The sequence below is a fragment of the Miniopterus schreibersii genome (assembly GCF_964146895.1).
Source record: "Miniopterus schreibersii genome assembly, chromosome: 10".
In the NCBI taxonomy this organism is placed as follows: domain Eukaryota; kingdom Metazoa; phylum Chordata; class Mammalia; order Chiroptera; family Miniopteridae; genus Miniopterus; species Miniopterus schreibersii.
Window position 1 is genome coordinate 82,224,985 of NC_138110.1, and position 20,521 is coordinate 82,245,505.

General features: G+C 55.2%; 1 protein-coding gene across 1 annotated transcript; it reads left to right on the forward strand.

Moving 5' to 3' along the window:
• Positions 1 to 9,264: 9,264 nt before the first annotated feature.
• On the forward strand, positions 9,265 to 18,943 carry GALR1 (galanin receptor 1; the record flags this gene model as incomplete). Its single annotated transcript, XM_081149441.1, has 3 exons — positions 9,265 to 9,930; positions 14,048 to 14,113; positions 18,626 to 18,943. The coding sequence occupies 3 exons, from the start codon at positions 9,265 to 9,267 to the stop codon at positions 18,941 to 18,943; spliced, it is 1,050 nt and encodes a 349-aa protein (XP_081005567.1).
• Positions 18,944 to 20,521: the final 1,578 nt, after the last annotated feature.

A 20,521-nucleotide genomic window follows, 5' to 3' on the forward strand; every position in this document is an offset into this window, starting at 1 on the left:
TTAGTGAGATAATGCACATGGTAAGTTCTCAATAAACATCAACTTTATTAATAAAGTTAATATCAGTAATGAAAATCACTTATGATTAATAGCGTATTATTAATCACAGTAACAGTAATGACACCTCCCTGTAAAATGAGACAGGTGTGCCACGTAACAGGATGTCTGTTTACAGTGGGAAAACTCAGGCTCGGGGAGTTAAATTTTTGTTCAAGTTCACCTGGAGAGTCACTTAAACCTAGGTCTCTGGTTCTGAGCTCATGGTTCCTCCCGTGGCACCTCTGTGAACTCAAGACAAAGGACTATTCATATGAGCAAATCGATGTCCCTCACTTGGGGATCCTAGAGGCTGATTAAGATGCATGTTTTCTGCCCCTGCAGACGGTGAGTGAGAACCGGGAGGGTGGCGCCTGGGCCTGCTTTGCCCGCACTCAGGACCTGCATCCAGCCAGCCTGGTGGGCGAGGCTGGTGTTAGGAACCAGGACCTGGCCCTCCACTCGCCTCGGGGGGACACACACCACAGTCCGTACCACAAGGCTCTTCTCTCTCTGTCCTCTAATTTTATACCTTCTTGTTCAGAATTTGCCTTTTCCCCAGTTGCTTGAGTCTGGAGTGGAATCCTGAAGCTGTTCTGTTCAGCAATCCGCCCGCAGGATTTGCTGATGGGCGCGGGGAAGCAGAGGAGATAAGGGCACATTTTCCCCGCCCGTTTGTCATCTGATTAACACAGCACAGGTCTCTAACCCTCCCCGAGGCTGGCGTGTCTTCATCACGGGACCCCCGACGTGCATCCATGGAGCCTTGAAGAGGCCTGTGGAGAGTTTACAGGATCGTCTGGCATCTCGTATTTAAGCTGCCTGTGAATGGGCCCTCGTCGGGGGCAGCATGTTGGATTCTGGTAAGACATCCCTTCTGGTGACAGCTGGCTCCCGGGAAACCGTGATGGCTGCAGGGCCAGTGCTCAGAGGGTGACTGGGCTCTTTTTTTAAAATATGTTTTTATTGATTTTAGAGAGAGAAAGGGAGAGAGAGAGAAAGATAGAAATATCGATGAGAGAGAAACATCATTGGTCGGCTGCCTCCGGCACACCCCCTAGTGGGAATCGACCCTGCAACCCAGGCATGTGCCCTGACGGGAAATCAATTCAGTGACCTGGTTCATGGGCCGATGCTCAGCCACTGAGCCACACCAGCTGGTGTTAACTGGGCTCTTGATTGTCAAGGTGCCTCGGCTCACAAGAAAGCTCCTCTGTGAAATCAGCCATACTAACCTAAGTGGCCGTCATTTACAGTCTTTTTGTTTTAATCGTAGCCTTCTAGGTCTTTGATTTTTGAGAAATATTTTTTTCAGCTTGGAAGCAATGGGACATGAAAGAGACCACCAGCTTTTATGTCTCGACACGACTTTTAGCTCCTACTGGCAGGGGCATCAGCCATGATGATCACCGTGCCCACTCACAGCGCCAGGCCTGGTACACACCGCGGAGGAGGCTTGTTCAATGAAATTCAAGATCTGTAGAGCACTCCTGAGCCGTCTGTGGGGGGCTGAGTGTTGAAGCTGATGGACTAGCTAGGAAACTATTACAATAAACCAGACCAGGGACCTTGGTGGCCTCGCCTGGGTGGGCCAATGCGAAGTCTGACCCACAGGAACCGAGAGACATTCAAATTATCCAGAAGTAAGGTACCCAGGCCAGAAATCCGAGGTAAACGCTTTCAAAACAAAAACACTCTAGGCAAGAGTCTATTATCGCTAATTCCTCGCACAAAAGGCAATAACGGCTCAGGTACTCGATTGCCTACTTGGAACAAAATGTTCCAACAGGGAGATGCTGAGCAGATGGAAATGTTAAGAAATTCCCGGCTTTTGAATCTGCACAGATTTATCAGGATGGAACAAACACCACGTGAGCTGCGCACGTCACAGAATGCCACGCAGGTATCAGCTACCCAAACAGTGCCGTCTGTGCGACCAGGTGTGAGCACGGAGCCGTGCCTTCTGCTTCCCGGGAACCCAGGTGCTCTCCAACTCCACCAGGACACACTGCGCCCCAGAGACCACACCAAGGCCTCTCCAACTCCACCGGGACACACTGCGCCCCAGAGACCACACCAAGGCCTCTCCAACTCCACCGGGACACACTGCGCCCCAGAGACCACACCAAGGCCTCTCCAACTCCACCAGGACACACTGCGCCCCATGGAGACCACACCAAGGCCTCTCCAACTCCACCAGGACACACTGCGCCCCAGAGACCACACCAAGGCCTCTCCAACTCCACCAGGACACACTGCGCCTCATGGAGGCCACACCAAGGCCTCTCCAACTCCACCAGGACACACTGCGCCCCATGGAGACCACACCAAGGCCTCTCCAACTCCACCAGGACACACTGCGCCTCATGGAGGCCACACCAAGGCCTCTCCAACTCCACCAGGACACACTGCGCCCCATGGAGACCACACCAAGGCCTCTCCAACTCCACCAGGACACACTGCGCCCCATGGAGACCACACCAAGGCCTCTCCAACTCCACCAGGACACACTGCGCCCCAGAGACCACACCAAGGCCTCTCCAACTCCACCAGGACACACTGCACCCCAGAGACCACACCAAGGCCTCTCCAACTCCACCAGGACACACTGCATCCCATGGAGACCACACCAAGGCCTTCTCCTGGGAGGGGCGAGTCTGTGGCAAACTTCTGAAGAGTCCTCATCAGAGTGGTTCTTAGTCCGTCTGATTCCATCCCAAACTGGCCATCACAGATTCTTCCTGAAGTATCCGTAAAACAGAAATCCCTACATAATATTGTGTCTGACATGAGACTAATTTATTCTAAGTCGAACTTGAGGAATTCAAAGCATTATGCACAAAACGTCACGAGGCTGAATGAGAACTTGAAGACTATTGGGGCAACCTGAATATATCCCGAAAATGATAACAATGATAGAAAAAAAATAGTAAGGGCTCTGTTACTAATTAGATGACAACAATAGTTGTTATATATTTAAAAATCAAAACACACACCAGCAAGTTTCCTATTTTGCAATATGTCATTTCAGGTTCAATATTAAAACTGGTCCTGTTGGCCTATTGATAAGATAATGTTTCATTAACGAGATAATGTTCCGTGTCTCAGTCCAGAGGACTTGAGGATCCAGGAGGCAAAGTACAGTGGACTTCAGGCTTTCTTGCCTCTTCATCTCCCCTGGGCCCGTCTGCGTCACCCACACACACCTCCACCGAGAGCCTGGCGCCGTTCGCTCCCTCCCTCGGGGGCCTGCGGGGCCTGGGAAACCCGCGGCCCAGGAGGGTCCTCGCCCTGGGCCCCACACCTGCCACGGTGACTCACCTGGCTTCCGCCATCACCGTAAGGAAGGGAGGGCTGACCCCGAGGGGGAAGAGCCCGGGTGTCCCATGAGTGGAAGGGTGGGGACAACGGCTTATTACTCTTCCTTCCATGAGTTTGCGTTTCTACAGCTGCTTCCTGCCGACCGGTCTGTTTTGAGGCTGGAGAGACTAGTAATTTCTCAGTGACAAATGACTGTTTTGTGAAGACAACATTGCATATATATATATATATTTTATTATATATAAATATTATATATAAATTTATTATATATAAATATAAAAAAATATATATATTTTTTATATATATATATGCAATATTTTATATATATATATATTTTTTACGTTGCTATGTGTTGTTTAACAGTGTTTGTGTTGGAAAAACTCCGTATTAAAACCAGGGGGAGATAAGTGCCCTGGACAAGACTCCCAGGAGAATCTAAGGAGATAAGAGTTAGAAACTTCGGGTGGAAAACTGCTTAGGCGTACATCACCCCAAATCTATTTAACGGCAGGTCAGGGGAATATGGTATATTACAAACTAATTTTGCAAATGACATTTCAGATATATTTAACCTAATTTAGGTGCATTCCTCTGTGATTCTCTACATATGGCTTGTGAATAAAACTCCAATTACTGTCTCTAGACAGATTACAGCTCCCCTGGACCCAGCCCTCTTCCTGTCTTCCTACGGAGGCTGCAGAATGCTGCTTGATCTTTGAGAAAGGGAAGGGTGACATGTGCCATTGTCCTGGGGAGCCTGAAAGAATTTCCCTGCTCCTGGGAAAGTGTATCTGGATCGGTGAAGTCGTCACCACCCCTGCAGGTCACGTTGCCACCAAGTGGTGACAAAAGGACATAGTTCCTCAACCTGAACTCTTGAGTTAACTTGGACAAGAGTAGTTAAACATTTTCAAGCCCTTTATTTTATTTTATATTTTATTTTATGTCTTTATTATTATTCATTTATCTTTATTGTTGAAAGTATTACAGATGTTCCCTTTTCCCCCTATTGACCCCCTCCACCCTGCATCCCCCCCAGGCCTTCCCCACACTATGGTCTGTGTCCATGGGGTATGCGAATGTGCAGAGAAGCTCTTTGGTTAATCTCTCCCCACCCACCCCCGACTTCCCTCTGAGATCCCTCAGTCTGTCCAGGCTTCTGTGTCTCTGGATCTATTTTGTTTCTCAGTCTGTTTTGTTTATTAGATTCCACGTATGAGTGAGATCATGTGAAACTGAATCAGGAAGGATCAGAAAACCTGACTAGGCCAATAACAACTGATGAAATCGAAGCAGCAATAAAACAACTCCCAGCAAACAAAAGCCCTGGTCCGGACGCCTTCCCCGGGGAGCTTTCTAATTCTTTAAGTTGTAGGTTAGATATTTTACTAAAAGCTTTTCTTGCTTTCTGAGGGAGGCCTGCCGTGCTGTGACCTTCCCTCTCAGGACTGCGTTCGCTGCGTCCCATAGGTTCTGGGTTGTTGTGTGTCATTTTCATTTGTTTCCAGGCAGTTTCTGATTCTTTCTTGATTGTATCGGTAACCCAGTCATTGTTTAATAACATGCTCCAAGCCCTTCATTAGGAAATTCATAGGTTCATGTTAGACTTGACCTCCAGCTGGACATGTCACATCTGTCATGTATCAGAAATGAGTATGAAAAAAGTTCCCTTTTCTTTCTTTTTTTAAACCCTCTCCCACCCAAGGAGTGAGGACACTTTTTCTCGCTGATCCCTAGAGAGAGTGGAAGGGAGGGGGAGAGGGAGAGAGAGAAACATCGCTGTGAGAGGGACACATGCAGATTTGTTGCTTCCCACACTGGCCGGACCAGGGCTGGGGATCGAACCTACAGCTCACGGACGTGCCCTTGATTGGGAATCGAACCGGCCACCATCCCAGGTGCAGGAAGATGCTCTAACCACTGAGCACACTGGCCAGGGCAAAAGTTCCCTTTTCGAGCCTGCAGAATCCGTTTGAAACACTAACAAAAGTGGGGCCTTTCTTCCACTTCCTTCAATAACGTATTGGCTTCATCTACCTTCGTCCACCAGGCACTGACTGTATTTTCTCTGCCTCTGGGTGTTTGGTTGGACCCCCCGACTGGTCGTCTGGCTGAGTGTTCTGCTGGCTTGGAGGACATGCCCCCTCTTCTTCGCTGTTTGTTCTCAGTAGGTTTTGGAGGGATGGGGCACGAGGACTGGTGCCCAAGTCTCATGTTTAATTTAGGTTGGAGACCAGGAGCTTGCCCTGTTTACTTTTTTTCTGTCTTCTGAAATCAGACAACCCCTTTGCCCTCCTTTCTCTCCTCACCTATGACTTACCGTCCAAAGAGTCAATTTTCTGCCTCTTATTTTCAGGTTTATCCTTCAAACTAACCAGAACATTAGCATTATTATGGCAACAGAAAAACCACGGTGAATTCGAAAATACTTAAAAAGGAGTTGTTTCTGTTGTCCATGTAAATATTAAAGTATCATAAAAATAAGCACGGTTGTTGTAGGGAAAAGCCTGGAAGCCTAAAGGGGAAAACAACCGTGCCCGCCCATTCCTGGCCTGGCGAGGCTCGCTGTCCTGTGAGCGCCACTCGCGGAAAATCGCAACCAGCTCTCCTGGGTATGTGTCCAGACAGCCCCAGCCACACGCAGAGATACTGACGTCATAATTCCTTCCCCCTCCTTTGTTTAAAAAGGCATTGCGTTGTGTGTTCTCGCTTGCAACTTGGTTTCTTAACACGTTTCCTTCCTTCTCCCCACGTTAAGGTGAAACAAACAAAAAAACTCCATAAAAAGAAATCCAAAAGATACAAAATGAGAGGGCTTAAAAAGAAGCGTGGACATAGAAAACAAGTAGAAAGTATAAAATAAAATGTTAACAATAAGTTCACATGGATCAGTAATAACAATAAATGTAAATGCACCAAACTCTCCAGTTAAAAAAATGAGATTGTCAAATTGGAGTTTAAAGTAATTCAGGTGTGTGCTGTTTCCCAGAGCCACCTCTAAACCACAGGACGTGGGAAGATTACAGATTACCTAGCAGGCCAATAAAAAGCAATGACTGTTGACATATCTACAGTAATACCAGGTAATTATACCAGGCAACTGTACCTTAATTAAAGAACAGTATTACGAGGCCCATTGTATAACATTAAATAAAAAGTTTGTTATTTAAGAACATATGCATATGCCATAAACGTATAAAAGAAATTGCTAATAGACAACACAGGTAGGTTACCTGGAGATGGGGTGAGGGTGGGGTGGGGGCGGGATTGAGCAAGTGTATAAAAGTAGCCGCAATTCCAGCGGTAATATTTTATTATTCTAAGCTGGGAGGTGGCTCCGTGGGTATCATGTCTTCATATCGGCCCCATGTTGAAAAGAGTTCGTGACAACGAAACAACACTCTCTCCCGAATCTATCACAAATCACGCTCAGAGCCGCAGAGCCACACGGGCCGGCCGAGCGTGCGGGCTGCGGGCCCCGGGGGACGGACTCCGGCGCAGGGAGTTTAAGGAGGTTCGGGGGCGCCCCCTTGGGGGCCGGAACAGAGCCCCTGCGTTAAGGATACTGGGGCAAGCAGGTTGCTTAGACGCGGTTTCACCCCCCGGGAACTGAGCGAACCCCCCTTACCTGCTCCGCGCGTGCTCCCCGCAGGGGATCCTGAGTATGCGGTTGTCCACCGGTGGTTCGCGGCGCCGGCTCCGCACCAGCAGGGGGCGCCCAACTTGGGGCGCAGCGAAGGAAACTGGATTCCGGGCGTCCCTCCCGACAGCGCCGCTGAGGGGCGGCCCGGCCAGGCCCCGCTGGGCTCGGCTCCCGTCCAGGCGTCTCGGGCTCTCAGTCCAGCGGGTGACCGGCCTCCAGCCGCAGGGGACCGACTGACAAGAGAGGCCCCGCCCGGGCCCTGGGTCCACCCCGAGCGAGTTAGGGCTCCACGGCCTCGGGGCGCGCTTGGTGCAAAAGCACTGTCCTGATTGGTCAGAATGAGGCCGCTCTGATTGGTTGGCGGGGAGACACGCACAGCTCCGATTGGACAGGGGAAGCCTCGGTCCTATTGGTTGAAATAGGATCCGGGAATCCTGCGGGAGGGATGCTCGGGTGCTGGCGCGGGGTGGGCTGGCAGCGGGCGGGCAGCGGGCGGGCAGCTGGGGCAGCGGGCGGGCAGCGGGCGGGCAGCGGGCGGGCAGCGGGCGGGCAGCGCGGGGCAGGCCGCCCCCTGAGCGTGGGTGGCCTGAGAGGCCCCTGTGCAGACACGGCCGCCGGCCCTTCTTGGTAGGTCGCTTCCCTCTCAGGGTCCCCAAAATGAAGCAATGACGCCGGTGGAGTCCTCGGCCCATAGTAGGTGTTCAACGAACTGCATCAAAACCTTCCTGGAAACGAGACAGACTAGAGCCCGTGAGATGAAATGAAAGAGAGATGAGGCGCCACTTACTTCCCAGGCTCCCGGGGCGAGACGCCCGCGCCCTCGGGGCTGTCATCCTCCCGGCGCTGCCCTCCTGTCCCCTGTCCCCTGTCGCCGTCCACCACCGCCGCCACCTCGGGCCCCCACTCGCCCGTGCTCACCTGTCCTCCAGCCGCCCTGTCCGAGGCAGGGACACTCGCTCAGCACGTGCAGAGACAGCAGGAAACACGCTGGGGGGTTGAAAGTGGACGCGAGACACGCGTGACCGCGGGTGGGCTGCGGGCTGGGCCCCGAGGGCTGCAGGCGAGAGGGACGGTCCGGCCGCGCTGTGGGTCAGCGCAGTCTCTCGCCGGCCCCACGGATGTCAAACGCGCTCTTTCCCTTTGCAAACGTTTCACGTCGGCGCTTCGGGCTCTGCCACTGGACTGGCAACGTGAGGCGAGGTCGATGCGCCCGACGCTGTGCACGCGCCCCCTTCACCTCGCTTGTGAAGTTGGGGGAAACTCAGGGACCCTCACTCTTCCCTCCGGCTCTCGCTCCCTCGCGGCGGGCAGGGCGAGGGCGGCGGGCAGGGCGAGGGCGCGGAGCGGGGACTCGGGGCGCGGTGCCCGGCGCTCAGGCCCTGGGGCTGACCGCGGGGGCGGGGCGGGGAGCGCCTCCCTGGGGCCTCTCCACCCGGAGAGCGGAGGGCGCTGCCCGGGGGAGGCCCGCGCCCCGCGCCCCGTGCCCGCCGCCCGCCTGTGCCGCAGCCGCCTCCGGAGCCGCCGTGTCGCCGGATCCAGGCGGGTTCGCGCCTCGCGGGGGGAGCGGCTGTCCCCAGCCAGGAGGTGGGCGGCGACCCATCCATTAGGATTGGTCCAGTCTCCGCGCGCGGTAACTTCCGGGGACAGGGGAGGCACCAGGGGCGCGGATTTCAGCGGGGCCGCGTCCTCGCTACGCCTCAGTCGCGGCGGAGAGAGGAGAGCACCCCCCCGCCAGCCGCCGGGAGAGCACCGGGAGCCCTCGCTCTGCACCTCGGCAACACCTGGGAGAGGAGACGGTTTGGAGTCGCTCGAAACGCTCTGCACGAACCGCGGGGAGACCCGTGCGCTCGGCAGAGCCCGGTGCGCTCGGGAAGGGAGCGGCTGCGAGCAACAGGTGCGGCGCGGAGCCTCTGCGGGAGCGAGGGATGCGCCGCAGGTGAAGCGCAGAGAGGGCTCCCCGCCTCCGGGGCCGCACCGCGGGGCCCCGTCCCGCCGCTCGGAGGCTGCGCAGCGGGCCCTGGCGTCCGGGCGGGGGTCCCCTGCGCCCTCGGGACCGCCGCCTCCGCCCTGGAAGCGCCGGCTCTCAGGCGGACCCGCCCAGAGACCGGTCCACTAGGCGCAGCCCCCGCGGGCGCGTGGACCCCGGGGAGGCTCAGGCTCGGACGCTAGCGCTCCGTGCTCGGGTCTGCGCCCCCGGCGCCCCTCGGCGCCCTCGGTCCCCGGGCAGCCCTCGCCCGCGCGCCCCGGGCGGGCCCCCGCCGGCCATGGAGCTGGTGGCCGGGAACCTCAGCGAGGGCAACGCCAGCGGCCCCGAGCCCCCCGCCCCGGACCCGCCGCCGCTCCTGGGCATGGGCCTGGAGAACTTCCTCACGCTGCTGGCGTTCGGGCTCATCTTCGCCCTGGGCGTGCTGGGCAACAGCCTGGTGATCACGGTGCTGGCGCGCAGCAAGCCGGGCAAGCCGCGCAGCACCACCAACCTGTTCATCCTCAACCTGAGCATCGCCGACCTGGCCTACCTGCTCTTCTGCATTCCCTTCCAGGCCACGGTGTACGCGCTGCCCACCTGGGTGCTGGGCGCCTTCATCTGCAAGTTCGTCCACTACTTCCTCACCGTGTCCATGCTGGTCAGCATCTTCACGCTGGCCGCGATGTCGGTGGACCGCTACGTGGCCATAGTGCACTCGCGGCGCTCCTCCGCCCTGCGGGTGTCCCGCAACGCGCTGCTGGGCGTGGGCTGCATCTGGGCGCTGTCCATCGCCATGGCCTCGCCCGTGGCCTACCACCGGCGCCTCTTCCACCGCGACCCGGGCAACCAGACCTTCTGCTGGGAGCAGTGGCCCGACCAGCGCCACAAGAAGGCCTACGTGGTGTGCACCTTCGTCTTCGGCTACCTGCTGCCGCTGCTGCTCATCTGCTTCTGCTACGCCAAGGTGGGCGCGGGCCCGAGGGCGGCGAGGGGGCCCCGGGCTTCTCCGCGCGCCCCCCCCGCCCCCCGCGCCCCTTTCCGAGCCGGCAGCGGCGCCCGCGGGTGTGCCCAGGTCCCTGTCTCCGCGCCGCGTCTGGCGGTTTGATGTTGTGGAGAAAGTTACCTGGAGTTTGGGGGGCGCCGGGGAAGTTTGCGGTTCACTTCCCAGAGTCCCGCCTACCCTCGGGTCCCCGCCTCCCCAACCCCAGGTTGTCTAGGGGGCAGGCGGGGCTCAGTCCCGGCCTCGGGTAGAGGGAACCCGCTCAGCCTCAGCAGCTCCACCGGATGCCTGCGGGGCGCGACCGCAGAGTCCCAGGGAGCGCTGGTCACTGGGCTCCCCGCCTGTTGCCAGGGTGGCGGGTCCCCTTGCCCCCTGCCCAGCGCTCAGTTGGGACTTGAGGAGGTGACTCCGGTGAGGCCCTTTCCCAGGGGGGTAGGGGAGGCTCGGAGGGGACCTGGCCCCCCTGAAGCCACTGCCCCAGGTGACAGCTTCACATTTCATTTCACACAGACGCTCAGCTTTATAAACCCAGTGGTAAAGCGATTTTCCCCAGAGTCCTGGCCGGAGTCTCCAGAGGACTTTGGATGGGTGGGCTTTTGGTTCTGTTCAGGAAGGTTGTTAAATGATGTGACTCCTGTGGCAGGTGGGACCCTCACTGGGGAGAGGACATGGTCCAGCCCCGGACGCTCCTGCTCTCCCACCCTGCTCTTCCCTCTCCAAGCAGCGCCCCAAGCTCAGCAGACTCACCTTCCCTTCATCAATAAGACACAGTTTTGACAATTTCATACTGATCAGGAGCCTTAACCATTTCACACACCTTGTTTATGTTTGAGTAAAGAAGGGCACATGCCTCACACTCGTGTGATCGGGATCCGTGGGGTGAAGCCCAGTGTCCCCACCACACTGTCTGGGAGTTGCCATCACCACCAGGAAGGCACCCCGAAATGCCACCGCCTTCTCTCCATCCCCCTGGGCGCCTCCTAGCTCTGGTAGGGCTCGGCCTCCAGGGCCATGAATGACTGGAGGAGGGACAAGGATAATTCCCCTCATTCAGAAAGTATTTTCCCAGCAACAATGTTTAACGTGAGCCTCCGGGGCTTTGCTTTCCCCTCCCCCAGGCCCCCGGGCAGAGCTGTGTGTTCTGAATGGTAACAGTTTGGATAAGATCTGGATTGGATATTATTTGGATAGTATCCGCCTGGGAGGAACGGGGACCCCAGGAGCGGCTGGCTCAGCTCTTGGGTAAAGGGCTGGCGTCCTCACCCTGTCTTCTGCTGCTGGGGAGCACAGCCCCCCTCTGCGGGCACAGCCTCTGACGGGTGCCCTGGGTCGTTTAATCCCCACGCTGAGCTGCCGTCCCTGTTTTATTGGCAAGGGAAAGGGGTTTTGAGGAATGAAGCAACCGACCCAGATCGGGAAGCTGGCAAATGGTTCATGGAGGTTCCCATGCAGGGGTTCCCTGTCCTCGCAGGGAGGGGCAGTTGGTGAGGACCTTGGGGACATGACGCTTGGGACCAGAGGGGTTCTTCACATATTTTTCTCTTAATTCGTAATTACATAGTTTAGAACCGAGGCACAATCTCTTCATTTCCCAGATGTGTTTAGATTAACTTAATGGAAACGACAAGGTAAACTTTTAGGAATTAATTAGGCTACGTTTCTATCATAGAGCAAAGCTTGAAGATGGTTTTTAAAACTCAATAAATACAAAATCATGGAGATATTTTTTAATATGGAAATAGTTTGCTTTTAAGCATAACTCGAGTTATCATTTGAATTCAATGTAATTAGGCAAATTTGTTTCATGGCTCGAACAGATGGCGGTAATACGTAATTTCAAGTTGCTTTTCTTTAGTTCAACCATCAAGTGCAAGCTCTCCGGGTAAGGGTTTTGCTCCCTGAATGTTAAGTTCAGGATGCCCATTACTCGTGATGTGCCCACCCCGCCAAGTTCCCCCACATCCCCAGGTGTGTCTGAAGCTCCTGATGACCTCGGCTCAGGTGTGAGTGTGTGCGTCCTACACACACTTCTAGGTGCACAGAGCAGTGGGGAGAGGCCACCAGGATATCACCAGCTCCTTCTGAAGAAAGGTATTCATGACCCATCCTCATACCTACATTCCCTCTTTCTGTGACAAACCTTCCTGGCGACGCATCGTAGCATTCACATGTGCACGTAGGGTGGGCCGCGGAGCACGGAAGCGGGGCAGAGCTGGCACTCGGGCATTTTCTCCACTGACCACTCGACACACTCGTCCGGTGTTTTGAAGTTACTGAGCTGTGATCCCACAGTCTGCTGGAGGAATGACTAGACCCCCGAACAGCATTAGGAAGCAGATAACATTTGACTTTTCTGTGTTTTGTGTGTGTGAATGTGTTTTTTAAAAAATATGTTTTTATTGATCTCAGAGGGAGGAAGAGAGGGAGAGAAACACATTCACACACACAAAACACAGAAAAGTCAAATGTTATCTGCTTCCTAATGCTCTGCCGCCTGGGAATCGAACCGTGACGCTCAACCGCTGAGCCACACTGGCCGGGTCACTTTTCTGTTCTGACTCCTCTCCAGGTGTCCCTCCCTGATTTTGTTTTGCTGACTCTCCTTTGCTCTCTCCTCATGTCCCTTGTCCTCAGGGACCAGTGTCCCCCTGTGGTCTCCTGCCGGGGAGGCTGCCACCAAGGACCCTGGCCAGGTCTGTCCTCTCCAGGCAGCATCCTGCTTCCAGCCCTTACCTTCCCCTTTGAAAGACTTTCTCATTTGCTTCCGTAAAAGCCCCTGGTTGATCTTTGCTTCCATCCAATCTTTGTCACCACGATTCCCGTCGGCGGAGCAGCAGCCTAACCCAGTGCCAGCGCCGAGGGTGATCCCAACGCTACTCCAGCAGGTGGAAGCCTTGTCTCATAGACGCTCAGCCGCTGTAGGAAAAGAGAAGTGTTTTAGCAGAGCTGGGGCTCTGGAGCCAGAACCTCACACCCAGTGATGGCTGCTTCACCGGCACAGGGCTCCCAAGGTTGGTGGATGAGTCCCGAGGTTCTCCATTAAGTGTGACTGACCACTCAGAAGTGTGCATCCAGCGCAGGGCACGGGCTTTCGCAAGTGTGCAATCCGATGAAATTGCTTCCATGCCGCAGTGCCAGAGGGAAACGAAGACGCGGCTGGAACGTGGCTGATTCGTGGAGAGACTCACTCAGCAGCTGATGGACAATCTAAACCCTTAGTCATCCAGAGGCAAGTTTTCCTTAGATTTCCACGCAGATGGGATGTGAGGATGAGCTCATGTACCCGTCTGGTAATCCATACAACAGCCTGGGGCCTGCTGGAAACTCCAACACTATGTAGCACAAACGTTTCACATTGTTTCTCCTGACTGTCACCTGGCAAGAGAAGACAAAGACCATTTCTCTGTGGAGGAGCCCATGTCTCTCAAGGAGACCCCCGGCAGAGCGCTAGTTGTCAGGCCTGCTGACGGCCTGGGAACTGTGGGTGAGGCTGGAGTCCCCAAGTGTAGGTTATCTCACAGCTCAGCACAGTGGTTACCGTTTGAATGAGGAATGCAAGGAGGCCCGATGGGTGATTCGCTTTAAGGAGACTTGTAGGGCAGGGAAAACCGCAGGGACACGTGGAAGCCCATGTGGGCCGAGTGAGAACTCCTGATGACATCTTTATTCGCCTCTCGCCTCCTTCCCCCGGGAGGCTGCACCTGAAGGCGGCCTCTAGCTTCTGTGCTTAGCTTGGGTTTAACACGGAGTCTGACAACTATAGGGCCTGGCGATGGTTAAAATGCAGAATCTCGGGGGAAATCCCGGTGGAAGGCATGGGTCGTGGTGCGGCCCTTTCTGGACAAAACCCTAGAGCGCCTGGCACAGGACGCCCTGCACACAGGTGCTCTGACCGCACCCTGCACCTGGAGACGGGCGCGGTGGGCAGTTCCCCGTCATCGTCCTTACGTATGTGTCTTTGAATCGGGATGATTTTGTAAGTAGCGGTGTTGCCTTTTCGGAATGCCGACAATTGCCAGTGCAGTGGAGACAGTGAATTATGGGACGCGAGGCAAACCGATTTCATTCGCCTGTTTTTCAGGTCCTTAACCACTTGCACAAAAAGCTGAAGAACGTGTCGAAGAAGTCCGAGGCGTCAAAGAAGAAGGTAATGTTCATAAGTCTATTGTCTGTGTCGCTGTTCACGGCTTGGTTTGTTTTTATTTCTAATTATCCTGCATCTGCCCAGTGCCGGTGGCACTTCGGTTCCGGGGGCAGGGTGTTGGAAGGTCAGCTCTGGAGGGCCGCGCAGGTGACCATTTCCTGCCGTGAGTGTGTGGAGGTTTGGGGAGGCGAGGAGACTGTGATTCTCAGGTTCTGAGCCTCGTGGGAGCTGTGCTCCGGGGTGACTGGGACCGAGGGTAGTAGAGCTGCCACATCTGTCGTTTGCATGGACTGCGGTCAGTCTCTGGTGTCTTCCCGCCTCCCGTGTGATTCCAGAGGCCTCGCCTGCCTGTCCTGGGAGAGAACGTTGCTACAATCTGTCCCTCAAGCCAGGAGCAGATACACTGTTGCTCCCTGTTCCTCCCAGGCTTGTGCCCGTGTTGGCCCCGGACCTAGGGGGGACCTAAGGCTGGGGGAGGCCCTGGGGGGATTCTCCCCATTTTCAGTTCTCTCCCATCAGGTGAACCCTGTTGAAACAAGGTTCTGAGTACTATCGACGGGCCTAACATCCTGCTATTCATGACATTTCACGTTTTGAGGAAAAAGCTATTGTACAAATCAGGGTTAACGTAACTCTTACGCAGATATTAGTTATAATTTCTGATTTTAGAAAGTAGGATGAGATTACTAGACAGTGAGTTTAGGGGAGAGGATATTATAACCAGGCATTTTTACCCACAAATATTAGACATACAGAACATCCTAAAATAGCTTGTTTTTCCTCCTAAATATTTATTGTGATGAATGACGCGTAATTTGCAGAAACTATATAGTAATCGTATTTATTTTTAAGAATCCTACTTAAGTAAAGTACAGCTCGTCCTGACGTTTCGTGTTGATAAGCGATGACGTGGTGAAAACACACCTGTTCCCAGAGGCGGTGGGTAGAGAGGCGGGGCAGCTGGTTAGAGCCGCCATCCAGCATCTGAAACACAGCCAGTTTCTAGGAGCAGCAGTTCATGGCGAAGGCACAGCATGGACGGCAGGACTGTCTCAGCGTCGCTCCCAGTGTCCGTCCGTGAGTCCGGGCACCTGTCAGTCATACAGGCTCCTCCCGGCATCTGCACCATCTGCACAGCCGTGTGGACGTGCGGGTGGCATGGAAGCAGGTGTCTCCTGCCTGCCTGCGTCCAGTGAGGCCTTACTGTGCTGCACATACTCCGGTTTTTATCTCTCTCTGTGTTTCCTCTGAGCCGTGCTCATCTCCAAGGAAACGATGCACTAAAAACAATGCAGGATTGTTGTACTTTGCCCCGGATGGTTATGTGTGGAGCTCCCACCCTGCACAGGAGCGTGGCCATGGGCTCTGCCCCTGCAGAGGGGCAGGAATGAGCCTCGTCCGCCCGCCGGGTGCTGGGAGGGGGGGCACCGGGCGGGGAGCTGAACGTCTCCTGATACAGCTGGTCGTTGATGCGCGAGGCGTTGTGATCAGCGGCAGGAAGGAAAGCCAGCGAGTCTTTAACATTAGCTGGGTCTTGCTGGGCGCAGGGGCCGCTGTACTTCGTATATGTGAAAAGTGTTGGAGAGAAATTGTGAAGGTCCCGGAGAGGAGCACAGCGGCGAGAAGGAAAGGCGGCCTTCCCGGGAATGACAGGGGCGCCTCTGTCTCACGGCACAGTGGACAGGCCTGAGGATTAGTGACCAGTCCAACAGCTGCTGCCTTCAGTGCTGTGGTTTTAGTGTGTGCAATGGACACGTGTATATTGTATATGTGTTATTATGTATGTGTGTGTATTGTGTATGTGTGTATATTGTGTGTGTGTATATTGTGTGTATATACCTGTAATTCTTCCCTGGGGAAGGGTTTCCGCATTGGGAGGCAGGAGGCAGAGCTCCTCTTCCATCCTCACAGCCTCTGACCTTTAATAGCCACTGAACAGATGTCAGATGTCTTTTGATAGATTTAATTGCCTCCTTGTTGTCATAGAACAAATAAAGCGTGGTGAGTGCGTGCGTGGGCGTGGGCGTGGGCGTGTGTGTGTCGTGTCTAAGGAAGAGACAGTGGAGAGGTGCCCGGAGGGTCAGAAAGGGAGTAGGAAGGGCGAGCGGAGCGGAGAGGGAGGCCTGATAGACAGCCCGGCTCCACGGGAGGTCCCCGAGGGGGAGAGCGGACCTCCACACAGGAAGCCTCACTGCTGGGCGCCCTCTCGGTCAGTGCTGGGCAACCACTCACTCACCCCGGCCTCACCTGTCCCAGGTCCCCACCTCTGTGCTGATCCATCCACACAGGGACCCCCGGCGGTCGGGGGAAGGAACGGAAGGAAGGTGCAATCACTGCAGAAGTAACGGCGCTGAGCCCGCGATGGAGCCAAGGCTTCGCTCAGGCGCAGACAGAGGGGAGCGCTTCCGCCCAGACCGATCGGATCCTAAACAAGCTCTGGGACGGTCTTTGTGAGGCTGCAGAAAGGGACACGTGTCACATGGGGCGGTCACGGGCCACCCCGGGGAGGCACCTGAGCAGGGCCCCCGTCAGCCCGGCCTGGGGTCCTCAGCAGGCCCTCGGCCGTGACCGACACAGAGACGGCGAGTTCTTCATCCTCCTCACCTTTCAGCCACTTTTTCTGCCCAGCCGAGTTCCCTTAGACACATTCTGAGCAACATTCTTTGAAGAGAAAGACAGATGCCCAGGATGGCTCGGGAAAGAGCGTCTCCCGGGAAGACGAGCGATGAGTGTTTTTCAGACGCTTTCAGCCTGAGGAGCAAAAAGCAGCCAGGCTAGCGAGGCCCGGGCGCGGGTGGGGTCGGCGCCGGGCTCGGGGCGCCTGCAGCGGCTCCACGTGGACACTGAGCTCAGGGCTGGGGCCGGGGCTGGACTCTGGCTCTGAGGGAGGCCGGTGCTCCTGCCAGAAATGAGGAAAGTCCCATAAGAAATTTTAAGAGACTCTCCGCCTTCTCGCAGAGAGGTGTTCCTTCCCCACATCCTGGCGTTTCAGCAGGGGAGGGGGGAGGCCACTTTTCCAAGTCTTTCTGGGGAGAATCAGGAGAATGGGGGGGGGTAGAATTGGGGTGGTGAACATTGAGGAAACCCCCTCGTCTTTAACTTGAAGTGGGCAAGACAACGTGCTTTTGCTATGGTTTTATCAGTGGCTCTTCAAACACCTGAGACGTTTAGAAACTTCCTGAGCGGAGCCCTGGGGACGAGGCCCGGGTGCCTGACGTCTGCAGGAGCTGTGCCCTGGGTGGGACCAGCACCCCTTCTTCCTCCGCCCCAGCTTCGGGGTTTGCACAGCAGTGTTCTGACCGGATCTTCAGTGTCCAGCCCCTGTGGGAAGCAGCAGTGCGTGGAGGATGGTGTTCTGCCCACCTGTGGGGGCTTCTTCCCTGCACCCGCCCCCCAGCTTCTCAGTCCCTGGGCCTGGAGGCCTAGGAGCCTCTGCGCAAGGGAGTCAGGAGGAGAAAAGCATGTGCTGTGTCCAGCGGCGCACACGGAAGCCTTTGTCAGAGTTGACATCGCTGGGCTGACCTGGAGTCCCCTGGGAACTGCAGGGCCGGGTGCAGGGCCGGGTGCAGGGCTGGGTGCAGGGCTGGGTACAGGGCTGGGTGCAGGGCTGTGTGCAGGGCCGGGTGCAGGGCCGGGTGCAGGGCTGGGTGCAGGACGCTATCTGTCGCTGGGCCGACAGAACCTCAGCTCTGATGGGCTGAGATGCTTGTGAAACGGGGACAGAGCGAGGCCTGTGGACCTTAGCGGGGAGCATCCTAGCTAACACTCCAGGAATAGCCTTGGATAAATGACTCGGTCTATGTAAGTGCCCACTGAGTGTTCTTTCCTGATACTATGTTGCAAATTGTAACCCAGGCGCATTTGAAGGCTACTAGGTAGACTGAGAAAAACTGTCTTGTTCATGGTTCTGAAAAGAGCAGGGATTACAAGTAATAAAAAGGTACATTTGAATGACCCACAGGCACAGGGACAGATGCTCCACGGGGCACACACTGCACTTCCCCGTGGTCCTGGAGCCCTAGGAGCCGATCCTGAGCTGCTGAGCTGCTGGTCTCCTCCTGCCTCAGCTCCGCTTGGCAGACGCTCCCTAACAGAAGCCCGGAGAGGGCATCCAGAGGGCATCTGTTCTGTGAAGTGGAGATGCTCTCGCTGTCTTAGGAAGGACGGTGATGTTTTCCATGTGCAGGCAGAAGGACCTCTAAGTGGTGTGACTCAGTGACCTGGGGACCAGTGTCTCCTGCACCCGGAAAGAGGGGTGGAGAGCAGCCGGTCCCCTAATGCACCTGAGCCGACCTCCTGTTTGCTCTGTGCCTCCCGCAGTAAGAGGCTGTAACATCTAATCCTGCCACCTGTGAACACCTGGCGTCAGGGGATCCTGGGGCCCAGATGAGAAGTCCAGGTGCGGGGGGTTTAAGTCACGCTTTAGGTCTGACAGCCGTGAGATTAGCTTAGGATGTGTCTGCGATGCTGGATTCCTTCCTGTCGGGACTGACGTGCCTCCCCCATCCCTCGCAGACGGCGCAGACGGTGCTGGTGGTGGTCGTGGTCTTCGGGATCTCCTGGCTGCCGCACCATGTCATCCACCTGTGGGCCGAGTTCGGGGTCTTCCCGCTGACGCCCGCCTCCTTCCTGTTCCGCGTCACGGCGCACTGCCTGGCCTACAGCAACTCCTCGGTGAACCCGATCATCTACGCCTTCCTGTCCGAGAACTTCCGGAAGGCCTACCGCCAGGTGTTCACCTGCCGCGCGCCGGGCGGGTCCCCCCTCAGCGACGCCAGGGAGAACAGGAGCCGCGCCGACACCCCGCCCTCCACCAACTGCACCCACGTGTGAAGAGCGACGCTGGGTCCCCGCGTCGTGGTTGCGTGTGCGTGGCCCAGCCACGAGAAGACACGGGGGCTCGGCAAGGCTGCACCCGTCACCTGAACAACAGTTCATACTGTCTTCTTTAAATTCCACTTGTGGTTTAAATGGACTCCGATCCGCTTAGGAAATCCCTAGGTCTAGTGAAAAGGGTTCCCAGATTTTATTTTATTTTTAAATTCTATTTCAAGAGAAGAGAATGCTGCATTGTTTTACAGCTCTTGAGAAATGAGCGTTTAACAGAATTCCAGAGACGCGTTCGGTTCCTTATGGGGTAAGGAACTAGGACCTGTGCCTGAGATCGGGAGTGTTTATGACCCACACCTTGAAGCAGCTTTATTTAGATAAAGACACGGATGCTTCAGTTCTTCAGTTTTGGGAAAAGGGGTGATGTGATGAGCTACGGTCACAGCACAGTGAAAACATTCAGACTCTGCCCAGTGTCACTGGCCCAGGCCACCTTTGCTGCCGACTGACCAGCGTATGGGGTTCGGAGGGTCTCCCGTGTCCACCTGGGACCACAGGGTCTTTGGGGTCAGTCTCGGGGGGTCGGCAGGGTGTCGCGGCAGCTGCTCCAGGGTGTGAGCCGTTGGCGCTGTCTCGTGAAACTATCCTGTGAACTTGGCCTCTGTAGATGTGACTGAAAAAAAGAAGTCGGGGAAAGTGCCAATACAACTATTCTAACAGCGGAGGCTGTGGGTGAGTTTCTGACAGTGACGCTGGGCATTAAAATTGTGCACATGGCCACGGCCTTAGCTATGCCTTGAATGGAACCAATTAAAAAGAGAGAGTTAAAGAAAAGCCAGTGAGCATGGTGTTTAGATAATAATTTCTAGGGGCCGAAGACCCATCAGAACTCAGTGAGTCCCGGGGGGCGGTGGTCAGGCCTCATGAGGACGGGTACTGAGCGCTCGGCTCAGACAACGTTGGAAGAAAATGTTCCGTGAACAGGTCTTCGGAGGGACAGCCCATCCCGGAGAAACAAATGCTTTTTTATTACATTGTAATGATGTCTTCTGCTCATTGACCCCCAATGTTACTCCCTCTGGAAACATTAATTTGGGGTTAAAATCACCACCTCTTGAGTTTCAGATGTAGTTTTCATGACTGTCATATTTGTTCATGTTTACAATGAGATGATGGTATGAAAAGACCGAATTGTCCTGTGTTAGAAGATAATTTTCTGAATGCAAGACTTTGATATGCTTTAGGAGGAGACAAAAGCACGAAGATTTAAAAAAAGGATTTTGTGTGAGGTACGGCCGTGTCAAATCAGGACTCCGTGCAAAACATCAAATTTTAGGGCAAAAACGACTCAGTGTAAGTGTTTGCATGTTGACTTCTCTAGCTCACAATTTATTTTCGCGAGTTATATGCCTCAGTGTTTACGTTTGGGGTGTCTGGACCAACCGGGAGAAAATCCTCGGAGGGGATGGGGCTCCGGAGCTGTTCACGTTTCACGGCCGGGGAGAGAAGCCGTGTGTGTGTGTGTGTGTGTGTATGTGAGCATTTTAAAGAACAGCATAGGTCCTTGGGTGGAAACCTTGT